This window comes from Bos grunniens, chromosome 17 (assembly GCF_055505025.1).
Source record: "Bos grunniens cultivar Pamir isolate PY7600 chromosome 17, Bosgru_T2T1.0, whole genome shotgun sequence".
Classification (NCBI taxonomy): Eukaryota; Metazoa; Chordata; class Mammalia; order Artiodactyla; family Bovidae; genus Bos; species Bos grunniens.
In genome coordinates this window covers 29,936,134-29,955,611 of record NC_141181.1, presented here as the reverse complement: position 1 = coordinate 29,955,611, position 19,478 = coordinate 29,936,134, and the positions used below count along the sequence as shown (strand labels likewise).

The window sequence follows — 19,478 nt, the reverse complement described above, 5'->3', positions numbered from 1 at the left end:
CCCCTGGATCACCAGTGAATTCCTTGATTAGTGCCTTTATTTTAAAGGAGGATTTCTTGTAGACATCATAATTGGGTCTTATTAGTTTTAATATTTTTATTTCCTTTTAACTTCTTTTGTGACCTCTTTGAGCTGATCAAACATTTTGTAATATTACATTTTATTTTCTCTTGGCTTCTTAGTTATGCTTCTTTAAATATTATTTTTTAGTGATTACTCTAGTGCTAATAATATGCCTCCTTAACTTAGCTTCCCTGATGGCTTAGACAGTAAAGCGTCTGCCTGCAATGCGGGAGACCCGGGTTTGATCACTGGATTGGGAAGATCCCCTGGAAAGAAATAGCAACCCATTCCAGTACTCTTTCTGGAAAATTCCATGGACAGAGGAGCATGGTAGGCTACAGTCCATGGGGTCGCAAAGAGTCGGACACGACTGAGAGTCTTTACGTTCTTTCTTTAACTTTTCAAGATCTATTTAAAGACATTATTATATCACTTCACACTTTTCACTTCTCATCTGACATTTAGTACTTCTTGGCTTATAAATATAGTTTGTAATTACAAAAATATGATTCTACTGCCTTTGTGCTAGTGTTGTCATATCCTTTTACATGTGTTCTAAATCCCATTTTAAAGTATTATACTTTTGCTTTAAACTAACAGTTGTCTTTTAAGGAAATTGTGGAAAGAAAATCATAGTCTTTTATATTTACTCTTTCTGTTTCCTTTTATTTTTCAAGTTTCTATATGATTTTCTACTTGAAGAATATTTTTTAGCATTTCTTGTAGTGTATATCTGATAATAATACATCTCAGCTTTCATTTACTGATAATGTATTTGATTCTAATTTTTGTAATGTCTTCATTAGATATAGAATCTGGATTGACAGTCTTTTGGCATTTTAAAGATGATATTCCATTGTCTTCTGTACTATACAGTTTCTAATGAGAAGTCAAGTATTATTTGTATTGTTGTTCTAGTATATTTCTTAATCTGTCCTCCCCTCATCCTCTGTCCCTGGCTACTTTCAAGATTTCTCGCGTACTACCGATTTTTCAGCAGTTTTGCTGTGATGTGTTTCAGAGTGATTTTCTTTGAATTTATCCAATTATAGGACAACTGAAATTCATGGACTAATAATTTGATGCTTTTCTTCAAAACTGGGGAAATTTCAGCTGTTGTTTCTTTGTACTTTTAATCTTACTACTTTTATTACGGAATTTTTATTACATGTATGTTACACCATTCAGTAGTTTCACAGACTCCTGAAGTTTTGTCTGTTTTCTTACATATATTTCGTCTGTTTTATAGATTAAATTGTTCTACAAATCTGTCTTCATTTTAATTAATGCCATCTTTGTTCTTTTCTTAAGCACACCCAAGGACAAAGTTTTCGGTTATGTAATTTATATTTTTGTTGTCAGTTCACTTCAGTCACTCAGTTGTGTCTAACTCTTTGTGACCCCAAGGACTACAGCAGGCCAGGCCTCTCTATCCATCGCCAAATCCCAGAGTCTACTCAAACTCATGTCCATTGAGTTGGTGATGCCATCCAACCATCTCATCCTCTGTCATCCCCTTCTCCTCTAGCCTTCAATCTTTCCCAGTATCAGGGTCTTTTCGATTGAGTTAGTTCTTCGCATCAGGTGGCCAGAGTTTTGGAGTTTCAGCTTTAGCATCAGTCCTTCCAATGAATATTCAGGACTGATTTCCTTTAGGGATGGACTGGTTGGATCTCCTTGCAATCCAAGGGACTCTCAAGAGTCTTCTCCAACACTACAGTTCAAAAGCATCAGTTCTTCGGCACTCAGCTTTCTTTATAGGCCAACTCTCACTTCCATACATGACTACTGGAAAAACCATGACTTTTACTAGATGGACCTTTGTTGGCAAAGTAATGTCTCTGCTTTTTAATATGCTGTGTAGGTTGGTCATAACTTTTCTTCCAAGGAGTAAGCATCTTTTAATTTCATGGCTGCAGTCACCATCTGCAGTGATTTTGGAGCCCCCCAAATAAAGTCTCTCACTGTTTCCATTGTTTCTCCATCTATATGCCATGAAGTAATGGGACCAGATACCATGATCTTTGTTTTCTGAATGTTGAGCTTTACACCAACTTTTTCCCTCTCCTCTTTCATTTTCATCAAGAGGCTCTTTAGTCCTCTTCACTTTCTGCCATAAGGGTGGTGTCATCTGCATATCTGAGGTTATTGATATTTCTCCCGGCAGTCTTGATTCCAGCTTGTGCTTCACTCAACCCAGTGTTTCTCATGATGTACTCTGCATATAAGTTAAATAAGCAGGGTGACAATATACAGCCTTGATGTACTCCTTTCCTGATTTGGAACCAGTCTGTTGTTCATGTCCAGATCTAACTGTTGCTTCCTGACATGCATACAGATTTCTCAGGAGGCAGGTCAGGTGGTCTGGTATTCCCATCTCTTTAAGAATGTTCCACAGTTTGTTGTGATTCACACAGTCAAAGGCTTTGGCGTAGTCGGTAAAGCAGAAATACTGTTTTTCTGGAACTCTCTTGCTTTTTTGATGATCCAACGGATGTTGGCAATTTGATCTCTGGTTCCTCTGCCTTTTCTAAATGCAACTTAACATCAGAAATTTCATGGCTCACGTACTGTTGAAGCCTGGCTTGGAGAATTTTTAGCATTACTTTACTAGCATATGAGATGAGTGCAATTGTGCGGTAGTTTGAACATTCTTTGGCATTGCCTTTCTTTGGGATTGGAATGAAAACTGACCTTTTTCAGTCCTGTGGCCACTGCTGAGTTTTCCAAATTTGCTGGCATATTGAGTGCAGCACTTTCACAGTATCATCTTTTAGGATTTGAAATAGCTCAACTGGAATTCCATCACTTCCACTAGCTTTGTTCCTAGTGATGCTTTCCAAGGCCCACTTGACTTCGCATTCCAGGATGTCTGGCTCTAGGTGAGTGATCACACCATCGTGATCATCTGGGTCATGAATATCTTTTTTGTATAGTTCTTCTGTGTATTCTTGCCACCTCTTCTTAATATCTTCTGCTTCTGTTAGGTCCATACCATTTCTGTCCTTTATTGTGCCCATCTTTGCATGAAATGTTACCTTTGTATCTCTAATTTTCTTGAAGAGCTCTTTAATCTTTCCCATTCTGTTGTTTTCCTCTATTTCTTTGCACTGATCACTGAGAAGGGCTTTCTTATCTTTCCTTGCTATTCTTTGGAACTCTGCATTCAGGTGGGTATATCTTTCCTTTTCTCCTTTGCCTTTTCCCTTCTCTTCTATTTGCAGCTATTTGTAAGGCTTCCTCAGACAAACATTTTGCCTTTTTGCATTTCTTTTCCTTGGGGATGGTCTTGATCCCTGTCTCCTGTACAGTGTCATGAACCTCCATCTATAGCTCTTCAGGTACTCACTCTAACAGATTTAATCACTTGAACCTTTGTCGCTTCCACTGCATAATCATAAGGGATTTGATTTAGGTCATACCTGAATGGCCTAGTGGTTTTCCCCACTTTCTTCAATTTAAGTTTGAATTTGGCAATAAGGAGTTCATGGTCTGTGCCACAGTCAGCTCCCAGTCTTGTTTTTGCTGACTGTATAGAGCTTCTCCATCTTTGGTTGCAAAGAATATAATCCATCTGATTTAGGTATTGACCATCTGGTGATGTCCATGTGTAGAGTCTTCTCTTGTGTTGTTGGAAGAGGGTATTTGCTATGACCAGTGTGTTCTATTAGCCTTTGCCCTGCTTCATTTTTGTTGTAGTCTTACTTTTTTAGGTGCAGTTCCCTATCTCATCATTCATTAAGATCATCTTTTCCTTTAGTGCCTCAAAGATAACTCTATAATAGTTATTTTTAAGTCCCTATTGTAAAATCCAACACTTGAAATATCTGGAAGACAATTTCTATTGACTTATTTTCTTGACTGTGTGTTACAATTCCCTGTTTTTGTTTTTTACATTTTAAATATTAAATGAGAAATGTCTTTTTACTAGACATTATAGATATTATCTGCTTATACTGTAGAGATTATAGATTGTCATCTTCCTCTGAGGATTGTTGATTTTTTTTTCTTATTGGTTGCCCAACTTAAAATGTTGTTGGCTTGATTTTACTCTTTGTTGGGTCAGATCTTTGAAAAACCTCTAACTTTATAGAATTTAACCTCTAAACTCTGTGCCCCCTTAAAATCTTGTCAAGTATTGGGTTACACCTCTGCTAGAGAATCTAGAGTAAGTCTTACTGTAGGGTGTGGGCCTTACTCTATAGCATGGCCTAATTTTAAAGTGTATCTCAACTGGATCCCTTGCGTGTTGATGAGTGGTTAACAAGGGGTCTCCATTCTCAATTGGGTCTATACGTCATCATCTTCCAACACTATTGACCTTTAATATATGTCTTTAGCTCAGTTTCACTGCAGGCATTTTTGGATATGTCTTAGGGAGTCTTATATCAGTTTTCAGTTATTTTCATTGGGAGAAATAGGCTTGTATCAGCTCCTCTATCATATAAAGAAGTAGAAGATCATAACTTTTACATCATAAAGTTAGTCTGACAGAATTCAGTCTTTGTAAAGAATAGTGCAGTAGGAACTCAGATACTACAGTTAGTGCTAGATTAAATTGTTACAACCATCTTTTTTTTCCCCCCTTTGGCCTGGTTTTGAGCTTTATCTAAATGTTACCATACAGTATACTTTTTTTTTTTTTAACTTTTTATTGGAGTATAGTTAATTAACAGTATTGTGATAGTTTCAGGTGGACAGCAGAAGGACTCTGCCATACATATGCATGTATCCTTTCTTCCCCAAGTTCTCCTCTCACGAAAGCTGCCAGATAGCATTGAGCACAGTTCCTTGTGCTATGCAGTAGGTCCTTGTTGGTTATCCATATAGCAGTGTGTAGATGCCCATCCCAAACTCCCTAACTATACCTTCCCCTGTCCTTCACCCCAGCAACTCTAAGTTTATTCCCTAAGTCTGTGGAACACATTCTTCCTGACTTCAGTTTCTGTCTTGTTTCTCATTCAATCATCCATTCATTTGTTCATTCATTACAGATACCTGAGTACCTGTGAGGTGTCAAGTATACTGGTAGGCACTTGTATACAGTGTTGAGTTAAATAAAAAGTCCCTGCTGTCGTGGCATTTACAGGCCCAAGGTCCTTTATGTTTCCCCTGTTTGTTGAACTTGGACTAGGAACCTCTTTTGTATGTTCAGTTTAAGGTGTGGACTAGTCAGCCCTACAACTGACTCATATCTTGCCTTTTCCTGGGACTCTGCTTGATTTCCTTTTCAGGTTTCTGTGGCAGAGAAATGTTTTTACAACTGTTATGGTTTTTACAACCATAACAGTGGTTGAAAAGTTGTCCCCTTATAACTTCTGTCAAACTTTTCATCCCTTGATGCAGGCAAGAGCTTAGTCTTGGTTTTTAGGCAGTATTGGGAAATGTACAAAATCAAAATAGAATAGGTAGTCCAGCTAGCAAAGGTAGCCAGTTGACTTGAAGCAGGAAAATGGAGAAAAGAGAGGTGAGGACAGAAAGTAGCCACTGGTGCTGGAAATGGGTGAACTATCTCAAGAAAATGTTAAAACCTTGTGATTATTGCTAAGGACAATGATGATGAAAATCTTGTGTTTTAAAAAAGTGGATTGAAGAATGACCAAGAACACTAAAATAATTTATGTCAATAAATGAAAAACAAATCAGTTTCTAAAGTATCTCCTTCAAAGATAATGTTAAAGCTAGCTATTACAATGAAACATATAGTTTATAAAATTCTACATGTAAAATTCTGACCTATTCCTTCTTTGATGGAATTGCAGTCATGTGTAACACAGATGTACTTTTTAATATCTTGATAAAAGATAATTTATGAAAAATACATTTTGTAATTTTTAAATGACTTTCTTGAGTAAAGAAAAGTTGCTCAACCTTTTGATTGATTGGTCTAAGAAGACATAACTGTGTCTTCTCTAATGCAGTGAAGTCAAAAATTATTTGGGAATTGGTTCTAGAGTCCTTTTTAAGTTGAAAATTGAGTATGGCCAAAATACTCTTAAAATTCCCTTTAACCAGTTGTAAAGTATGTATGTGGTTTTAAGCACAACCTCATATCATAATATGCATATGTAAAGTTATTATGTGTATGATAATGTAGCAGGATCATATTTATAAAATACTCAAGTGTTTCCCTGTCGGAAGCACTGGAGCAAATTTATGAAGATTCTAACTTGGTGGCTCTTTCTGTTCATGGTCATCTTTTTCCTAAGAGCTGATTTTTCGATTTAGTTAGTGTTTCTCTATGGTTCTCAACTTTTTTTAAAAAAACATGGTGATGGTGCTCAGTGAGACTATACTTGTTTGGATGGACACTTTACCTTTTAATCCTTTTTTTGGCTGCACTGCATGGCTTGTAATATTTTCCCAGCCAAGGATCCAACCAGGGCTCCCAGCAGTGGAAGTGCAGAATCCTAACCACTGTACCACCAGGGGATTCCCTGAACACTTTATCTTTTCATGGTCAAGACATTATTAAAATGTATATATCATTTTGTTGTGTTTTTCTTTATGTGAGATAACATTTTAGGGCTTTAAGTTCTCCAGTGTGTGCATATGTTCTTTGAGTAGAATGGTTGTTGCATTAAAAAACAATAATTTGAAAAAAGTTTCTGTTGTTGAACAAGTAAAATCAAATTTCTGTAAGTTAAATATCAATATTGTTTTAATGTACTGAAGTTAAAGATTGTTTGGGTAGATGGGATGGGAGCAGATTGTGAAGTGTCTTAAAAGCTATGTAGAAATTTAGAATAAGGAGCGGTTGCACTTCTTATAAAGAAAAGTAGTATGATCAAAATATGGTTTAATAAGGTTTTAATCTCACAGAAGCATTAGTTTAGGTCAGAGTAGGGGAGGCCAGAGGATGAGTTACAATTCATTAATTGTAATCCAGAGATGAAATGAAGTGCTGAACCAAAGGGGTACCATTTTTTTTTTCAACAAATATTCATTAATAGCCAGTTATGTTCCAGGCTTTGTGAGAATTGAAGATTAAGATACTATTTCCAAGATCTTTTGGTACAGAAAGATTTACTAACCAGGATATAACACAATGATGCTAATGATTGATAAAATGTACTACATTTAGCTTTTTGTCTCTTACAAAAGACACCATAAGAGAGTGAAAAGGCATGGTTCAGAGTAGGGGAAAAACCATTTAAAACATCTTTTAAAGAACTCTTAAAAGTCAGTGAGGACAACTGTATAGGAAAATGAGCAGTAGAATTAAATAGTCCTACCACAAAAAAAAAAGCTATCCAAATAACTTGTAAAAAGATTTTCATCATTATTAGTCATCAGAGAAATACAAATTAAAACCACAGTCAGATAACATATCTACCAGAGTGGCTAAATATTTAAATTTTTAAGTTTCGGGGGATAATTATAGATTCATAAGAAGTTGGAAAAATAGTTCAAAGAGGTCCACTGTACGCTTCATCTAGATAACCGTGAAAGGTTATCATCTTAGATAATTAAATCTAATATATTAGATAAACCATAATTAAAGCACAATATTAAAACCAAGAAATTGATGTACATTATCACAATGATAATATGTATGTATAGTTCTGTGTCATTTTATCACATGTTGATTCACATAACTACCCTCAGAGTCAAGGCACTGAATTGTTTTTTCAGCATAAAGATATCCCTTGTGTTCAAAAAAAAAAAAATGATCTACCTTCTGCTATTAAACTTACACCCATCTGCTCCCTTCTGCTATTCCTAATCCTTGGTAGCCACTAATTTGTTCTCTCTCTCTGCAATGTTGTCATTTTGAGAATGTTACATAAATGAAATCGTATAGCATGTTACCCTTTGAGACTGACATTTTTTTCAGTCATAATGCCCTTGAGGTCCATTCAGAATGTTTATATTCATAGTTTCATTCTTTTCAAAAGGACTAAATTTTTAAAAACTGACAATCCCAAGTGTTGATGAGAATGTAGAGCAATATGAACTTACATATTGCTAGTTGGAATATAAATAGGCACAATCACTATGAAAGTGTATTTGCCAATTTCTACTAAAGTTGAAGTGTACCACCTAATTCAGCAATTCCACTCCTAGTAAATACTTAATAAAAATATATGTCATGTCTGCGGTCATAAATCACAGGAATATTTTTTGGGGGGGTCTAGCTCCTAAAGTAAAGGGAATAAAAGCAAAAGTAAACAAATGGAACCTTATTAAACTTAAACAATTTTTGCACAGCAAAGGAAATCTTCAACAAAAGTGAATGACAACCTACCAATAGAGAGAGATAATATGCAAATTATATGACCAGTAAAGGGTTAATAACCAACATGTATAAATAGCTCATACAACTCAATTAAAAAAAAAAAAAAGACTAAAAAATGGGTCAAAGAACTGAATAGACATTTTTCCTGAGGACAGGTGGCCAACAGGCACAAGAAAAGATGCTCAGCATGATTAATCATCAGGGAAATGCAAATCAAAACCACAATGGGATATCACCTCACATCTGTCAAAATGACTCTCATCCAAAAGAACACAAATAACAAATGTTGGTGAGGGTATGGAGAAAAGGGAACCCTCCATGCTGTTGGTTGGAATGTGGATTGGTGCAGCCACTGTGCGAAGCAGTATGGAGGTTTCTCAAAAATCTAAAAGTAGAACCACCATGTTACTTGACAATTCCAGTCCTGGGTGTATATCTGAGAAAAAAACAAAATTAATTTAACAAGATACACACACCCCAATGTTCATAGCAGCAATATTTATAAGTGCCAAAATATAGAAGCATCCAAAATGTGCATCAACAGATGAGTGCTTAAAGATGTGATGTATGTGTTTATATGTGTTTATGTGCACACACAGAACAATGGAATACTATTCAGCCACAAAAAGAACAAAATTTTACCATTTGCGGCACTGTGGATGGGCTTAGAGAGCATTATGCTAAATGAAGTAAGTCAGAGGAAGTATCATCTCATTTATATGTGGAATCTAAAAAACAGCAAACTAGAGAATATAACAAAAAAGAAACATTCTCATGGATATAAGAACAAACTAGTGGTTACCAGCATGAGAGGAAAGGAGGGATGGGCAATATAGAGGTGGGTTAGTAAGAAGTACAAACTATTTTTTTTTTTTTTTTGCAAATAAGAAAGTTTATTGAGAGTGCTAAGAATTGCCTTTTGGGAGGCAACCATTTGAATGGCAACTCACATGTGCTCCAGGTGGGGCAATAGACAATAGTGGGGGATTTTAAAGGCAACAGAGACATTCTAGAGAAGAAACAAAGGTTATCATTACAGAACTATGATTGGTGCTGGCAGGCATTGAGTCACTTGCTGGCAGCAGATTGGTTGCTAAGCTGTGCTCTCTAAGGAGAAAAGAAGAAAGTTCTAGGTGGTCTCAGGATGTCTGGGTTCGAAGGTTATGTTGGGTTTAGCAGTTGATGTGTGTAAGTTCCACTTCCTTAATGCCTCCCAGCTCCATCTTGGATCCCTTTGACATAAGCGACTCCATTTTTTTTAAGCCACTGATACTTAAGAGATTTGTGTTACAACACCTAGCCCACTGAACTAACCCATCATTTATGGAGCCCCTCACACTTCTACTTTTTTCAGCCTTGGAAGACTCCCCCTCCTCCTTCAATTCCTGCCTCCAGAACATGCAGAATCACAAATTCAGCCTTCCCCAGACCCTGCCTTTTTAAGCAGCCAATCAGTGTGACTGCCAATTAGGACCTGAAAAGGAAGAAAGTATCCTTGGACCTAGCTATGCCCACTAATCTTCATCCCAATTTGGTTTCAAAGACTACATCCCTGGGGCTTCTTGAAGTGAAGGAAAAGGAGTTTGAAGACAGAACAAGTCTGAGACTGCTTCTCATAGGGGATTCACATTCAGATCAGAGAATCTTGGAGGCTGCGGTGGTTGCAATTTAGGGAGAGTCCCTTGGACTGCAAGGAGATCAGCCATGGGATTTCTTTGGAAGGAATGATGCTGAAGCTGAAACTCCAGTACTTTGGCCACCTCATGCCAAGAGTTGACTCATTGGAAAAGACTCTGATGCTGGGAGGAATTGGGGGCAGGAGGAGAAGGGGACAACAGAGGATGAGATGGCTGGATGGCATCACTGACTCGATGGACGTGAGTCTGAGTGAATTCCGGGAGTTGGTGATGGACAGGGAGGCCTGGTATGCTGCGATTCATGGGGTCGCAAAAAGTTGGACATGACTGAGCCACTGAACTGAACTGAACTGAACTGAAATTAGCTTCATCCATAAAAGATCAGGGCAAAAGCTGGGGGCCCTGACTTTAGAACTTGTTGCAGAGAGGCGAGTCATGACAGCATTTATATTCCACAATAACGCTGGGATTAAAGAGCTTCATGGGAATACATAGTTGGCTACAACCCTGGTGTCCATAGGAAAGCGTGCCATTTTCGTAGATCCTCCTCAGAAAGCGCTGCTGGCTGCCTTGAGTCTGGCAGGTGCTTCCCCTAGTCTCGCAGACCCCGCTGGCGTTGACTCTGTTACACTGGAAACATTCTAGAGCTTGCGGGAGTCCGAGCAGTGAGGACAGGACCACCAGCAGCAGTAGCAGAAGGCACTTAGCCATCTCTGGATCTGGCTCAAGCCCCAAAGACTTACAGAAGGCAGGACCGAACCACAGCATGAGAAGTACAAACTATTGAGTATAGGATAAGCTACCTTATCCTTGGTAGCTTGTACATATCCTTAGTATGTTGTACATATCAAAGGGCTATAACCAATGTTTTATAATAATTATAAATGGAATATAACCTTTAAAAATTGTGCACTACTGTGTTGTACCCCTACACATAGAATTGTTCTTGTTGTTGTTTAGTTGCTCAGTTGTGTCCGACTCTCTGTGACCCCACGGACTTTAGCCCACCAGGCCCCTTTGTCCATGGGATTCTCCATGCAAGTATATTGGAGTGGGTTGCCATTTCCTACTCCAGGGGATCTTCCCGACCCAGGAATGTAACTGGCGTATCCTGGAAGTCTCTTGCATTGCAGGCAGATTCTTTACTATTGAGCACCTGGGGATAGCCTGTATAATATAGAATCAGATCAGATCAGATCAGATCAGTCAGTCAGTCGTGTCTGACTCTTTGCGACCCCATGAATTGCAGCACACCAGGCCTCCCTGTCCATCACCAACTCCCGGAGTTCACTGACTCAAGTCCATTGAGTCAGTGATGCCATCCAGCCATCTCATCCTCTGGCGTCCCCTTCTTCTCCTGCCCCCAATCCCTCCCAGGTCTTTTCCAATGAGTCAACTCTTCGCATGAGGTGGCCAAAGTACTGGAGTTTCAGCTTTAGCATCAGTCCTTCCAAAGAAATCCCGGGACTGATCTCCTTCAGAATGGACTGGTTGGATCTCCTTGCAGTCCAAGGGACTCTCAAGAGTCTTCTCCAACACAGTTCCAAAGCATCAATTCTTCGGTGCTCAGCCTTCTTCACAGTCCAACTCTCACATCCATACATGACCACAGGAAAAACCATAGCCTTGACTAGATGAACCTTTGTTGGCAAAGTAATATCTCTGCTTTTGAATATGCTATCTAGGTTGGTCATAACTTTCCTTCCAAGGAGTAAGCGTCTTTTAATTTCACGGCTGCAGTCACCATCTGCAGTGATTTTGGAGCCCAAAAAAATAAAGTCTGACACTGTTTCCACTGTTTGCCCATCTATTTCCCATGAAGTGATGGGACCGGATATATATATATAAAATATTATATATCAATTATTATTGTTCAATCACCCAGTTGTGTCTGACTCCTTGCAACGCCATGGACTGTAGCATGCCAGACCTCCCTATCCTGCACCATCTTCCAAAGTTTGCCCAAGTTCATGTCCATTGCATCATTGATGCCATCCAGCCATCTCATCCTCTGATGCACTCTTCTCTTTCTGGCCTCAATCATTCACAGCATCAGGGACTTTTCCAATGAGTCGGTCGTTCGCATCAGGTGACCAAAATACTGGAGTTTCAGCTTTAGCATCAGTCCTTCTAATGAGTATTTGGGGTAGATTTCCCTTAAGATTGACTCATTTGATCTCCTTGCAACCCAAGGGACTCTCAGGAGTCTTCTCCAGCACCACAGTTCGAAGGCATCTGTTCTTTGGTGCTCTGCCTTCTTTATGGTCCAGCTTTTACAATCACAAAATAAATGTCAATTATACTTCAGTTTAAAAGAAAAAGAGAAAGGGACTAACCTGGTGGTCCAGTGGTTAAGACTCCACACTTCTGCTGCAGGAGGCATGGATTCAATCCCTAATCTGGGAACTAAGATCCCACATGCCATGTTATGCAGCCAAAAAGAAGAGAGAGAGAAAAGAAAGAAACCTATATTTTAAGAGTCCCAGATATAGAAAACAAACTTATGGTTACCAGGGGATAGGGCAGGGGGAGAGAGAAATTGGGAGATTGGGACTGACATATATAGACTACTATAAATAAAAAGATAACTAATAATAACCTGCTGTATAGCATAGGAAACTCTACTCAATACTCTATAATGACCTAAATGGGAAAAGAATCGTAAAAAAGTGAATACATGTATAACTGATTCACTTACTGTACACCTGAAAGTAATACAACATTGTAAATCAACTGTATGCCTATAACAATTTTTTAAAAAGAGGGAAAAAATATGTCTGTTGACCAAAGTAAGTGTTTTGTAAAAACAGTTATGGTAACATTTTTTATAATGACTACTGTCTGAAAAGGACCTGAATGCTCATCAACAGTAGAATGGATTTTTTAAAAATCATGGTTTGATCATTGCAGGGATGGACAAGCTTTTTCTGTAAAGAGCTATGTAGTAAATATTTTAGGCTTGGTATGTCATACATTGACTATGGCAACTACTCAACCCTGCAGTTGTAGCACTGGAGCCAGCCATATGCAGTATATAAACAAATAGGTACTTAACAAAAACAAACTTGGCTTTTCGGGGCTGTAGTTTGCTGATCTCTGGTGTAGAGTCACAGACTATAAATGAATCTCGTAAAGATATTTTTGTGTAAAAGAAACCATATGTTGTGATTACTTTTTTATAAATTTGAAAGACAGGCAAATGAATCTATAGAATTAAAGTCAGAGTGTTGGCTATCTTTAGGAAGAAAGAGGGTAGTAATAGGAAGGTGCATGAAGGTACTTCTAGGGTGCTTAGTTATATCTTTACCCAAATGGTGGTCCCACAGGTTCATTCACTTTTGACCCTTCATTGAGATATAAACTTATGATTTATGTCCTCAGTAATGTGTATATATATCCAACCAGTCCATTCTAAGGGAGATCAGTCCTGTGTGTTCTTTGGAAGGAATGATGCTAAAGCTGAAACTCCAGTACTTTGGCCACCTCATGCGAAGAGTTGACTCATTGGAAAAGACTCTGATGCTGGGAGGGATTGGGGGCAGGAGGAGAAGGGGACGCCAGAGGATGAGATGGCTGGATGGCATCACTGACTCGATGGACGTGAGTCTGAGTGAACTCCAGGAGTTGGTGATGGACAGGGAGGCCTGGCGTGCTGCGATTCATGGTGTGGCAAAGAGTCGGACATGACTGAGCGACTGAACTGAACTGATATATATAAATTTGGGTGTGTTATACCTTAGTTAATTTTAAAAATTAAAAACAAAACAGAAACATATAATTTGTGTTTGTATCAGAACTGTGTTTATTCATTTTTGGCATGTGAGAAGCATACAATAAATGTTCACTCAAGTGAGTTGCTAATAGCAAGCTCTGTAGCAAGATAAGGGCCAGTGAAGAATAATAACTCTGAATTAGCTTGAAGAGTTTATTGAAGACATTTGGGAAAGTAATTTTGGTATGGGGGAAGTAATCATTTAAGACATTTTCATGGAAAAAAGATAGATCCTATTTTGAAAGGCTAACTGGATCTCCTAAATGGTGTGAACTGGCAAGTAGCTACTCATATTTGAATACAGAAAGAAAAGGTTGTTAGCTATTAAGAGCAAGATGTCACAACTATTTTGTAATGAAGTTTAATTTGATTCATCAGACAAATTATTTTGTCTTTTACCTGTGTCCATTCTTTTTAGATGTTACGCTGTAAAAGGTTATGGACATAATAGCACTGAGTGATGTAGACATGATATAGGGTTTATTGGGGGAAAATAACCAGACGTAATACAATATAAGCAGCCCCTCAAACTCTTCCTCCCTCCCCCCATGGCTTTGGCCAGGCTTGGATAGTCTTCATGCACTATGGCCGAATGACCTTCCAGTAGAGAATGGCCTTTACCTTTGTAATGTTTTGCATATTTGTAGTCTAGGGCAAGGAAAATCTAAGTAATTATGTAACGGAAATTAGAAGGTGGCCTAGGGACATGGATGGGCCCATTCTTCCTTAGAGCTAACAACTTAGACCTACTCAGCATCCTTGCTGCTAAGTTTATAAAAGGGGCTTGGAAATGAACCTTCAGATCCATCTAGATTTATCTCCCATCATATGTTTCCCCTATTAGAAAATGAGGTAGAAACTTCTTGGACTAGTATTAAAAGTCTACTGCTGCTGCTGTGGCTGAGTCGCTTAAGTCGTGTCTGACTCTGTGCGACCCCATAGATGGCAGCCTATCAGGCTCCCCTATCCCTGGGTTTCTCCAGGCAAGAATACTGGAGTGGGTTGCCATTTCCTTCTCCAATGCATGAAAGTAAAAAGTGAAAGTGAAGTCACTCAGTCGTGTCGGACTCTTAGCGACCCCATGGACTGCAGCCTACCAGGCTCCTCCGTTCATGGATTTTCCAGGCAAGAGTACTGGAGTGGGGTGCCATTGCCTTCTCCTAGCTTTCTCCAACTTCCTTATCAAGGCTTTTTGCCACTAGTTCTAAATAAATTCTCTCATTTATTTGAGTATCTTCTAATAAATGACTTTATTCTAAGCTTCTCATTTGTGCTCATAGTACCTAATTTAGGATTATTTTCCCTTTCTCTAAATTCTCATTTAAGGAGCTTCTTTTGTCTCATCTCCTCTGTGATGCCTCCCTTATGATCTCAATTCTTATACCAAATATTACAGTTTTCATATACTGTCTAATATTATTTTTATTTGTACATTTCTTTCTCTCCATCTAACTGGTAAATTCATTAAGGATAGGAAATGTGTATTAGATTACTTTGTAACCTCTATAATACCTTAATGGTCTTGTGTCTCAATGCTCGATAAGAAATTAATGATAAGAATGTATATTCTTATAATATGTTTTAATTATAAAATGTTCCTAACATTTTAGGGTTCTTGATGCCACCTTTAGACTCTGAATATTAATTATTTTTAAGTGTAATGCTAGATTCTTTATTGGAACATCTTTTTTTATTCTGTTGCAATCAATTCCGGTTTTTAAAACTCATTTTTTTGAGATTGGTATCAATTATTGTCTGTTGGTTACTCTCTTAGCCAGTTTAGTAATTAGATTCCTCCATTTTACTTTAGCAAGAAGTTGAGAACTTTAAGAAGCTAAATCTCATTAGTAAAGAGCAATTTGAAAACCTAACACCTGAGCTTCCTTTTGAGCCAAACCAAGAAGTTCCTGTAGCAGCTTCACAGTCCAGGCAAGGTATGTAAGTCTGCTTTTCTGTAAGTGTCTAAATAATGTTAAAGCAGTTCTAAATTGTTTTTAAAGTTTGCTGCTTTGTTATTTGTGAAAAATGTTTAGGTGTTTGATTAAAGACTAGAATTTTAAAACTCAGCTTTTATTTATCCTTTGATGAACTTCAAAACATTTTAAAGACTTAAAAAATACAGATTGTAAATTTGGTAAGATAGCCATGTAGTAAATGGACATAGTTGAAATCCCATCTTACTCTTGGTAAACAGGCAGGTGATCAATGACAAAGGTGAACCAGGAGTTGTGTATTATATTACCAGATCATGCTCAAATCCAAATGCTTACTTAAAAAGTAAGCTTAATTGATTGGTTCTGTATGTGTCTTTCTTGATTTTAAGTTTGCTGGGAATCCTTCTCTTCGTAGAATAAGGAAAATTTTTCAGTGACTTGCTGATTTCTTAAAATATACCATCAGTATAATTCTTTTGCTTTAAGGCCTTAGCTTTGTGTGAAAATGGAAATACATTTGGGAGATTCATAAATTGAATCTGACATTTTCAGACAAGTGTAACTGATTTTATTATAGTTTTTCTGAAAGGCAGATTAAAGAAAAACTTTTAATTTGGAAAACTTCGGACATGTCCAAAAATAGAACAAATTGTATGATGAAACACCATGTGCCCATTATCTACCTATGCATTAGCTACTTAATCATCTTGTAGCCAATTTTATTTCATCTTGACTCCACTCATTCTCTTTACCTCCCATTGGATTATTTTGAAGCAAACTCCTAATCATATTATTCATATTTTGTAATTTTATGTATTTTTGTATATGTTATTAAAAAGAAAAGGACATCTATTTTAACACATAAATAACCCAGTACCATTATCATACTAAATAAAATTGTTAGTAAAATTCCTTAATATGAAATACCTAGTTGGTGTTCAAATTTTCTCATTCCTCACTTAAAAAAAAAAAAATCAGGATCCTTAAAAGTTCCAAACATTGCAGTATGTTGATATGTCTCTTTTAGTATATAGGTTCATACTGGTTTGTTTTTTTTTTCCCCTTGAACTTTATTGTTGTAGAAACTAGATTGTTTGCCCTGTATAGTATCTCACATTCTGGATTTTGCTGATTGCATCCCCATGGTCATCCAGCCATTTTCTGGTCCTGAATTTTCTTTAACTGTGATTTTGATACAGAGGCTTGAACAGACTGAGGCTCAGTAAGAATATGTCATATATTGTTGTGAAAACTAGACCATGAGGCACATAATGCTTGATTCTTCCTTTTTGTTGATGTTAGCTATTGACAGTCATTGCTTGTAGCTTTTGGTTCACATGGGGCTTCAAAATAGTGATAACTCTGTTTTCATAATTCTTTCTTAATTTAGTAGATTACGTCAATAAAGAGAATTTCCGTTAATTGACTGTTTATCCTGAGATAGAGTTCTAACAGGAAAAGGAATAAATGCTTAATTCTTTGTTTTTGTTTACTGTTTCCAAAGTAACAAGCTGGTTGTCTACATCCTTCTTTGGTGAGCAATGAGGATTCTTTTTGGTTTAGTGATTTCAAATTTTTAAATTTAATAATTAATAATAATTTAAAAATTATCACTATGATCAAAACTACTGGAGTTCATCAATAAATTTGGTAGAGTTGCAGGATACAAAATTAATATATATATAGATATCAGTTGCATACTATCAACAAACTATCAGAAAGAGAAATTAAGGACCATCCCGTTTACAATTACATTAAAAATAATAAAATACCTGTGAATAAACCTGCCTACAGAGGTGAAAGACCTGTACTTGGAACTGTCAGAAACTGATGAAAGAAACTGAAGATGACAGAGACAGATGGAGAGATATACCATGTTCTTGGATTGGAAGAATTAATATTGTTAAAGTGAACATACTATTCAAGACAATGAACAGATTCAATGAAGTCCCTATCAAAATACCAATGATAAACTTCTGTGGTATTCCAGTGGTAAAGAATCTGCCTGCCAATGCAGGGGACACGGGTTTTGATCCCTGGTCCAGGAAGATTCCATATGCTGTGGGGCAACTAAGCCACTGCGCCACAACTAATGAGCCTGATCTCTGGAATCCACAAGCTGCAACTTCTGAGCCCATGAGCCACAGCTCCCGAAGCCCTCACACCCTAGAGCCAGTGCTCCACAGCAAAAGAAGCCACCACAATGACACACCCACACACCACAACTGGAGAGTATTAGCACCCACTCTTCACAATTAGAGAAAGCCCATGCACAGAAATGAAGACCAAGTGCAGGCCCCCTGCCCCCGCAAAAAAATGCCAATGGCATTTGTCACAGAACTAGAATAAATTGGAAGCCCAAAAGGTGCCAAATGATTTATTTCTCAAGACTCTAAGCAGTCTTGAGAAAGAATAACAGTTGGAAGAATCAGAATCCCTAATTAAGACTATACTACAAATCTATAGCAACCTAAGTGTCCATCAACAGATGAATAAATAAAGAAAATATGATACATATAGATAGTTCAATTCAGTTCAGTTGCTCAGTCGTGTCCGACTCTTTGCGACCCCATCAACCACAGCACACCAGGCCTCCCTGTCCATCACCAACCCCCGGAGTCCACCCAAACCCATGTCCATTGAGTCGATGATGCCATCCAACCATCTCATCCTCTGTCGTCCCCTTCTCCTCCTGCCCTCAGTCTTTCCCAGCATCAGGGTCTTTTCTAATGAGTCAGCTCTTCGCATCAGGTGGCCAAAGTATTGCAGTTTCAGCCTCAACATCATTCCTTCCAATGAACACCCAGGACTGATCTCCTTTAGGATGGCCATGAAAAAAGAACAGAGTTTTGCGATTTGCAGCAACATGGATAGACCTGGAGGGCATTATACTACATGGAATAAATCAGACAAAGACAAATACTCTATGATATGTCTTATATGTGGAATCTAAAAAATACAACAAACTAGTGAATTATAACAAAACAAGAAACAGACTCACAGATACAGAGAACAAACTAGTGGTTTCCAGTGGGGAGAAGGAATGGGGAGATTATGAGGTTAGGGGATTAAGAGGTATAAACTATTATGTGTGATATAGGCTACAAGGGTATAGTGTATAATATGGGGAATATAGCCAACATTCAGAGAAGGCAATGGCACCCCACTCCAGTACTCTTGCCTGGAAAATCCCATGGATGGAGAAGCCTTGTAGGCTGCAGTCCATGGGGTCGCTAAGAGTCGGACACGACTGAGCGACTTCACTTTCATTTTTCACTTTCATGCATTGGAGAAGGAAATGGCAACCCACTCCAGTGTTCTTGCCTGGAGAATCCCAGAGACGGGGGAGCCTGGTGGGCTGCCGTCTACGGGGTCGCACAGAGTCGGACTCGACTGAATTGACTTAGCATAGCATAGCCAATATTATTTATAATTATAAATGGAGTGTTATCTTTATAAAAAATTGTGAATCACTATATTGTACATCTCCAACTTATATAATGTGTATCAGCTATACTTTGATTAAAATATCACTATGATCTCTTAAATGTATTTGATGAATTATACTCTCATCTTGTTGATACTTGTGCCATTTATCAGTTTATTGACTTTATCTACCTTTCGTTGCTTTGTTTTGTGATAATGGAGTTGGATTCTTAACTGTCTTATTTGCCAGCTGGCCTGATGTTAATTAAGCTTTGTCAGTATTCTATTTGCTACTGAGTTGCTTATTGTTTCTAGGCCTTTTCCATTGAAAGAGCTTGGAAATTTTTTTAAGGAAAATTACATTATGAATTTATGTTGATAATTTTTGTTCACATTTAAGATTAAAG

General features: G+C 37.7%; 1 protein-coding gene and 1 pseudogene across 19 annotated transcripts in view; one reads left to right on the top strand and one right to left on the bottom strand.

Annotated features, from left to right (window-relative positions):
- LARP1B (La ribonucleoprotein 1B) overlaps positions 1–19,478 on the top strand; it is a 137,064-nt gene that overhangs the window by 67,190 nt on the left and 50,396 nt on the right. For 14 of the 19 annotated variants that reach the window (XR_015144290.1, XR_015144284.1, XR_015144283.1 and 11 more), the window contains one exon: positions 15,522–15,645. The exons of the other annotated variants lie outside the window; for them this stretch is intronic. Coding sequence is in view for 8 of the 14 variants with exons in the window: in XM_086346765.1 (XP_086202891.1) it covers positions 15,522–15,645 (124 nt within the window). In the remaining 6 variants the exon portion in view is untranslated. The remainder of the gene's footprint in view (positions 1–15,521; positions 15,646–19,478) is intronic. 19 annotated transcript variants of the gene reach the window in all.
- Positions 10,223–10,832, bottom strand: LOC147355152 (secreted protein of Ly-6 domain 1 pseudogene; annotated as a pseudogene).